The 8,438-nt window shown below is 40.0% G+C and overlaps 1 protein-coding gene across 1 annotated transcript; it reads left to right on the forward strand.

Moving 5' to 3' along the window:
• Positions 1 to 2,732: 2,732 nt before the first annotated feature.
• On the forward strand, positions 2,733 to 8,205 carry LOC311207229 (ovalbumin-related protein X-like; the record flags this gene model as incomplete). The annotated part of the gene is made up of 7 exons (XM_084283158.1): positions 2,733 to 2,900; positions 3,510 to 3,560; positions 4,489 to 4,617; positions 5,469 to 5,586; positions 6,456 to 6,598; positions 6,823 to 6,978; positions 7,804 to 8,205. 7 exons carry the CDS (start codon positions 2,733 to 2,735, stop codon positions 8,203 to 8,205), a joined length of 1,167 nt encoding a protein of 388 aa, XP_084139284.1.
• Between the last annotated feature and the right edge of the window lie 233 nt (positions 8,206 to 8,438).

Consider the following 8,438-nt stretch of genomic DNA (forward strand, 5'->3'; position numbering starts at 1 on the left):
TGTGGAGAAAATCTCGGACATCAGTCAGAGGTGAAAACACTGGCCATCTGTGCAGGGCTGGTTGTGTCCTTCAGGTGCATGCTCCACAGATGCCCACAGAGGACACAGACACTGAAACCTAGCATACAGAGGAGTGTAGGTACCCAGAAAAGCTCTCAAGGAAGCCTCGAAGACATGTTTGAATAACCTGTGGCTGGAATTCTAATGTGAATATGGAAGCATAAGAGAAGACACACTATGCACTACAGCTATTTCCACACAAAACTTGTGCTCTCAGGCAGGAAAAGTTTGACAGGACAAAGTTAAATCCATAGAACACAGACCATTGAACAAGATGGGAGGAAAACCGCTTACTGTCTGTAGATTTTCCCATCCCATGATTGCTATAACATCTTTAGATGAAAAGCTCCTTCTGAGCTCAGAAACTGAAAGCTACCCCAGTTATCAGGGTCTGCACAAACATGCCTGAACTCCAGCAAAACAAAACACACCACAAAGGGTAAAGTGACTTCCTTTCCCCTTCACCAGTGGTGCAACTACCTCTGCCTTAATATGTAAACTCTCTGCCTTAATATGTAAAAATTTGGGTTTTCTATTATTCCCTCCCATGGCTTTTACAGAGGCTGGATTCATTTCTTTAGTGCTCATCTAGTCTATTTTTTCAATAAAGAGTAATAGCCTTTTACAATTGAGTTATACTTGATATTGTGCATTATAATTGTCTAACAGACCATGAATGTACCTTCAGACAGTAGTTTATTTACCTGTCATAGTTAAAAGGTAGGTATAGAAGATATATGAGAATGGCCCATGCATGTACAACGGGCCTTGTTTCTGTGACCTGTGGAGAATGAAAACTAAAAGCTGACCTCCAATCATCCTTTAAATTCTAATGGCTGGTTATTTCTGAATATCTGAATACTCTGGGATCTGACTTCATAAAGCAGCAGACACTTTTTGACTGTTCCTCAAATCTCTTCCTCTGCCATGCCTACACTGTCTTCTAATTCATCTCAACACTGCTGCTCTGATTTTTTTCATCAGGATGAATTTTCAGCAAAATGTGCTTTCTCCTCACACATGTATGCTGTATAGCCTTGGGCTTATACCTGATACAGTTTTACTTCAAGTGAAAAATGGAGTGAAGTCTTTTCTCAGCTTTAGCTGCAGGTGTTTGTTGATGATGAACTCCGGTGTCCCTTTCCAGGAGCTGGAACTGATCCTTTAGGGTCCCTTCCAACCCAAGCCATTCTACGACTCTATGATAACTACATCTTATTTTCTCATAATATTTTAGGATCCTTAGATTCATCTGAACGTGAGAATCTTTCACTCTGGTTTTATAGCTAAGTTTATTTAAAATGTATTATGCTTTGCTAAATAACTTTGCTACGCTGTTTTTCCTCTTTTCCTTATTTTTAATTCATTAGTCATTTGTCTCTAGTTACCTCTACGTCTCAATCAAATTAATGTTTAACTTCAAAGGAATAACACAAAACATGCTTTGAGACTTGAACTCCACTTGCCTTGTTACAGCCTTGTAAGATACAGAAAAAGCTTGAATCATTCCATTATTTTATCAGGTTTTACTCCACTAATATACTTCACTAAAGTTTGGCTTGCTGCAAATATAGCACCAGTCTAATGTTGGTCTACTCAATGGTTTGAAGGGCAATGAATCAAAAAGCAGTGACGAAGGGTAGTAACTCAAAGGATGACTCTTTGAAGGCTAACAGGGGGAGTGTCCCAAATGGTACTGTATATATCACCAAGAGCTCAGAGAATCTGCGTAGATTCAGCTGGCAAGCTGGATTATTACGTGCCTCTTTGAAGATTGTGGGGTAAGTATTTCTCCAAGTGTAACTTCTAATTTGTATTCTTTTATATGAAAATAAAAAGAAAAAAGAAAAAAGAAAAAAAAAAGAGGAACATTATGTTTAAGAACTTTAAGGTAGGTATAAGACAGATATGGAAAAAAACACAAGTGTATATAGTAATTTTACATTGCCTTGTCAATATGTTTTATACTGTTTGACTGTCAAATAGTTTTAGGTGTGCAAAATCAGTGTTTGTACACCATAGTTTAAGTAGGGATGCCTCTATGTTTTGTTCAAAAATCTGGTGTCACATTAAAGCTGTTCTTTTATCTTTTTAAAAATTTTTTTTTTTTTTTTTTTTGACTTAAAGCATTTTTTTCTCAATCCCACTCTGTGGAGAACTCGGGTGAGGTAGAGTAAGATGATTCACACAGCCCGTGGTTCCACAGTCATTAACACAAGACACCTCTCAGGTCACATAGTGGAACACGTACCCGAAACCATGGATATGCTATTCCTCCAACTTTAACTATTCTAGAGAGAGAAAAACAATATACAGCTTTCTTGGTCTCAGACTCAAAAAGAAAGAAAGAGAATGACTGTAGATTTCAATAAATACTCTGAAGGCGTAACCTTAACTTGCATGGGTAGGACATTTATCTGATTGAACTAATGCAACTGTATAGTGCATCAAGCTTTACAGCCAAACCCTGTATTTATGGCATATATGCATGTGCTTTTTCTCCCTCTCAAAAAACAAAACAACACAAACAAACAAAAAAAGCAGAGCTTAAATGAACAAGATGGGCAAGAACAAGATAGTATTTGAATGATGAGCCAGTATCTCTTTCTGAAGCCACATATCAACAGCACACAGTCATATTTCTGTTTGTTTCAGATAACTCTGATTTCACAATGGGGTCCATCAGTGCAGCAAATGCAGAATTCTGTTTTGATGTATTCAATGAGCTTAAAGTTCACCATGCCAATGAGAACATCTTGTATTCCCCCCTGAGCATCATTGCAGCCTTGGCCATGGTCTATCTGGGAGCCAGAGGCAACACTGAGTACCAGATGGAAAAGGTAAGTTACATAAAACAGATGCAAGTTCCTTTTTATACTGTTCAACACAACAACAGATCACCCATCAACGTCTTTGGGACTTCTCAAGTTGCAGGACCAGCCATAATCACATTTACCACTGGATTCAAACTTGGGTGGAAGAATGGCATTCAGCCATTCAACCAAACCATGTTTGGATCGGGAACTAACTTTTCACTTATCATTGCTTTTCACTGTGTAGGGCAAGAATGACTTCCATTAAGGAGAAGTCTTGAAGAATGGTTAAGGCAGATCTCCTCAGTTTATATTATCTCACAAACTAGCCCCCTTCCAGATGGGATGGACAATTTGTAATATATAAAAGATGAAAGCAAGAGTCACAGTTATAAATAAAGTATGCGTGTAGCTGGTTTCTAGACTGGAAAATAGGCGATCTAAACTGAAGATTGTACTCACAAATTTTTGAAGTAGTGCATGCAGTAAAAAAAATAAATAAAATATTTCAAGCTCACATGAGACCCAGTGTTAGTCAGACCCAGTTATTCCAAGCCCATAGTTTAAACACAAATAGCAGTGACTCTGAGTGGACTTCGCATACTTCATTTCTTCTGCTGTTACTTGCCATTGCAGGTTCTTCACTTTGACAGCATTGCAGGACTTGGAGGAAGCGTTCAGACCAAGGTACAGAAACCTAAGGTACATTAATTTCTCTCTCCAATTTTTCTCCTGAGAATAGAAAATAAAAGTGTTCTGGGTGTGCTTCAAATAGGTCAATTCCCTTCCCAAATCTTAGCTAGTTCTCTCAGTCCAAGACATGCAAGTGGAAAACTCAAGTTTGTTCAAAAAATATCCCTCCTCCCCCCAAAACAAACAAACAAACAAACAAACAAACAGAAAAATAAGGCAGGTTGCATATGTTGCACCAGAAAAAAAGTGATGGAATAGGGAAGAATGCATTACCTTCCTGGATTAATAAGAGCTTGCACACCTGCAGGTGCTGCTGGGGGACAGCACATGAAACACCTGTGTGCTTTCCTCCATGTTCATTTGCTGCAGCTGCAAAGATAACACGAGCCATTCTCCTAGGCCTGTCCCCATCCATTTTGGATCTCCAAAAACAAGGTTGGACTTGAAGGACGAGGAGACTATATGACTATACTATAAGACTATACTATAAGATAGTTCTCAACTCCCTTGTCACGTATCATTACTCCTATCTGCAGCTTCAGCACAAAGGTGCCATGAAAATGAAAGCAGAAGCAGGGAACTAGACATTGTATGCAGGACAACTCACCAAATGTAATCAGACACCTGATTTTTTCTTCAATTATCACTTTGCTCCTCAGGCATGTGGTTTCAGATTCATCTGAAATTGCTATATATATATATTGCTATAACCTAGGCTAAGTATCACTAGATGCTATGAATTGTACATCATTAATTGCTTAAAAGAACATTCCTCCCATGGAGCTTTTATACTCCAATACATTTGTCTGCAAATGTCCTAATACTGTGTGTTTTCATGTGTGATTATAAGTAGCTGTCTTTCTAGTGAAGTAAGCTAACATCTATACTTTTTTTTTCTTTTTCTTTCTCATTAATAACTCAGTGTGGAAAGTCTATGAACATCCACATACTATTCAAGGAACTTCTCTCTGATATCACTACACCAAAAGCCAATCATTCAGTCTACCTTGCCAACAGACTCTATGCTGAAAAGTCATGTCCAATCCTACCGGTAAGTTGCACTTCAGAGTGATTTATTTCTAAGCCTTGCATAAATCTGCAATCCAGGAGTACTGCCTGGAATAGGGGATCTGTTAATCCAACACTCCTCACTGGACTCCCCCAGCTTTTCCCTTTGCCCCTGAAAATAGCCTGCGTGGGAAGCAATTCCAGGGGAAAAAGATGACCCTATTCAAAAATAAATGGAGTTAATAAAGAAAACTAACTGGGAATGTAATATTTCCCTCTCCCTGCCCCACAAATTCCTTTCATTGTAACAGCTTTCTCTTCCTTCTTCCCTCCTTTCTCTTCTTTTCCTTTCTCCTTCCTTCTCTTCCTCCCTCCTTCTCCTCCTCCCTTCCTTCCCTGTAGGAAATAATTTGATTTCAGTATGTTTCTTCATTTGAAAACCCCACCTCAAAAAAACCTTTTTGAAGTGTCTAAATCATTTAGTTGACATTTTCAAAATAAAGCATACAAATATTCTAAATCAAATAAATTTCTTATCTTTAAAAATAAGGAAAAATAATTCAAAAGAAAGAGTGGACATAGTGATAACAAAGCACTCTCCAATGGACCTGAAGCTGATTTTGGATCAGGCTTTCTTCAAGAAAATATTTCTGCATTTCTAGTACATACTCTTAACTGGTCAAGTAATAAAAATGTCAGATATGAAAATGTTATGCATCAGAATAACTTTTTTTCTGGCCCAGTTTTAACTATTTTGTCCAGAAAACAAGCAATGAGAACAATCTAGCTATGGCATCACTACAAAAATTGAGTCTGTTTATCTGTATTTTATTTCACCATCATAGTCTTTTTACAAACTGACTGGTTTGGTGGCTACAACTGCTGTCTTTACAGATATACTTAAAATGTGTGAAGAAACTGTACAGAGTAGGTCTGGAAACAGTGAACTTCAAAAAAGCATCAGATCAAGCCAGACAGCTCATTAATTCCTGGGTGGAAAAACAGACAGAGGGTAAGGTCAGAGAAGAGTTTGAAATATAATTTCTCATTACGACTGTGCTTGAACAACTTCTGGAAAGACTAAACAGTAGAGGAGAAATTTCTTCTTTCCATCCGCATTAATGGATATTTCCTGTGAAAATATCTGTTAATATGGATTAATATGGAAAAAATAATATTTCCATTAATATGGAAAAATATAAGACTATATTCCACCTGTGTGGCAGTGCATTTTAAATCTATCTAGCAAAAGCAGAGGTGCCTGGGCATGCACAGTTTCTGTGCCTGCAGAGTGTAACTCTTGCAAGACTAGCCCCAGCTTCCCTAACATATTGGCATCATTTTACAAGTGTGTGCTGAATGGGTAAAATACAGCCTTCCGTGGAAGAAAGTAATGCAGCCATTAGGGTGGTGGCAGTAGAAGAATGATTAAGGCATGTGCATATATTTATCAGGGCTCAGATGAAAGGAAAAATAAGAGTGACACATGAGAAGGAAGCAGTGGGATATAGATTTTCTGTCTCCCTACTTCCCTCTCCTGTTCCTTCTTATCTGTGCAAGTCTTTTTCCAAACACTTATTTGAGATATTCCTGGGATGTGTACGAATCCTTAAACCTTCCTGTCTTCTTGCAGAAATGTCTGACCAAATGTTAGTTGTTTTGTATTAAATCATCCTCAGGAATCTGAATTCCACACCCTGTCATTTGAAGAGGAGAAAGTCAGCTCAAGTAACAGCATGTTGGTTGACCTCTAAAATGCAAGACTACGGCTACAAAAACAAAACCCCTCAAAGAAGCTCCCTCCAGCCCCGTGCCCTTCATTGCAGGCACCCAGGAAAACCAGAGGAGGTGTGTTTCAGCACTCTTGCTTCCTTCTTACAGGACGCATCCAAGACTTCCTGGTACCAAGCTCCGTTGATCTCAATACTGCGCTGGTCCTCGTTAATGCCATATACTTCAAAGGCACGTGGAAGAGAGCCTTCAAGGAAGAAGACACTCGGGAAATGCCCTTCAGCATGACAAAGGTAGGGGCACAGGCACAGCCTGTGGCCAGGACAGCTGTCAGCTCCCATGGCCAGCAGGCTGCGTGCCACAGGCCCCACGCGCTGCGGCCATTGGCCATCAAGAGATGAAATGGAGACACGGCCTGAGGATCGAGCCCACTTCCTTTGAAAGCTTGAACATATACTCAATTAAAGAGAAAATTGCTCCCTGCTCATGCTCCTCACCTCATGCTTCTGTTTTGCAGCAAGACAGCAAGCCTGTGCAAATGATGATTCAGAACAGCACGTTTAAGGTGGCCACGGTGGCTGCGGAGAAAATGAAGATCCTGGAGCTTCCATATGCCAGCGGAGAGCTGAGTATGTTGGTGTTGTTGCCTGACGAGGTTTCTGGCCTGGAGCAGGTATGGCCCTGTCAGGGGAAGCACAGGAGTTATCAGTGCAGTGGCAGCTGGCTGCCATCAGAGCTTGTGCTGTCCTCTGACACCATGAGGGGAGCACACCAGCTGCCCAGGTGCTAGCAGGTGCTCAGGTAGACACTGGCCTCTTAGGAGGGCCTGGCACTCAATCTGAAAGAACAAAGAGCATAGCTAACAAAATAAAGGTAAAGGAGTGTTGTTAAGTTGTAGCCTTGCAGAAGGTGATGTATGTATGGGCAGATTTTTTTTCATTGAGAGGTTTAGATGTAGAGCTTAGGGATATGGTTTAGTGGGGACTGTTAGCGTTAGGTCAGAGGTTGGACTCGATGATCTTGAGGTCTCTTCCAACCTAGAAATTCTGTGATTCTGTGATTCTGTGTAATTTCACCCATCCCCCTGTATGAACTGTTGAGTATATGTTGTTAGAACTGATGAGGTTCAGGAATCCCTTATGATTTATTTGAAAAACCCTCATCAGACATTATAAATAAGATGCTCTCAGAACACTGTAGAAGTTTTGTAAGTGTTCTTTTTTGTTTGGTACTATTGACTGTATATAAATTTTCATGGCATTTTTTGCAATCTTTTTTCACAAGCTGACTGCTATGTTGTGCCACCTCAGACACAAGATTAGTTGTACAAAAGGGGATGTGTCAGATGGGTAAGGAACTGAAAAGGGGACGGTGACACAGGTAGTATTAGAGAAGCAAGTGATAAACTAGAATGATGTTGATACTCTTGATTAAAATAAATGGTGGGAAGAAGTTGCATTGTCATCGCAGGTATTTCATTTGCTACCTCTCTTTGCAGATTGAGAACAAAATCAGCTTTGAAAAGCTGACACAGTGGACCAATCCCAGTGTGATGGAAAGGAGGGTAGTGAAAGTGTACCTCCCTCGCATGAAGATTGAGGAAAAATATAACCTCACATCTGTCTTAGTGTCCTTGGGAATGACGGACTTGTTCAGCCCTTCAGCCAACCTGTCTGGTATCTCTTCCGCAGAGAACCTGAAGATGTCTGAGGCTGTGCATGGGGCGTACATGGTAGTCAATGAAGAGGGCATGGAGGTGGCAGGCTCAATAGGGGTGATGGGAGACATCAAGGACTCCTCTGAGTTTGAAGAGTTTAGGGCTGACCACCCATTCCTCTTCTTGATCAAACATAACCCAACCAACAGCATTGTCTACTTTGGTAGATATTGTTCCCCCTAACAAGAGAAAGAGCTGGAAATAACACATGCCTTTCCCTCAGAAAGAAATCCCTTTACTGTAGTATTGTATCATAATCTTATCTCTTCAGTATTTTCTCCAACTGGAAAACCTGATCTAAGAAATGCCTATTTTGGAAGCTTCCGTAGCAAAGACATACCCTCAGGTGAAGACACAGCAGCAAACATGGTTACTACTTCTTTTCTCATACTGGTTACAGAATGGCTTGAGCTAAG

The sequence above is a fragment of the Netta rufina genome, assembly GCF_964035555.1.
Source record: "Netta rufina genome assembly, chromosome: 2".
NCBI lineage: Eukaryota > Metazoa > Chordata > Aves > Anseriformes > Anatidae > Netta > Netta rufina.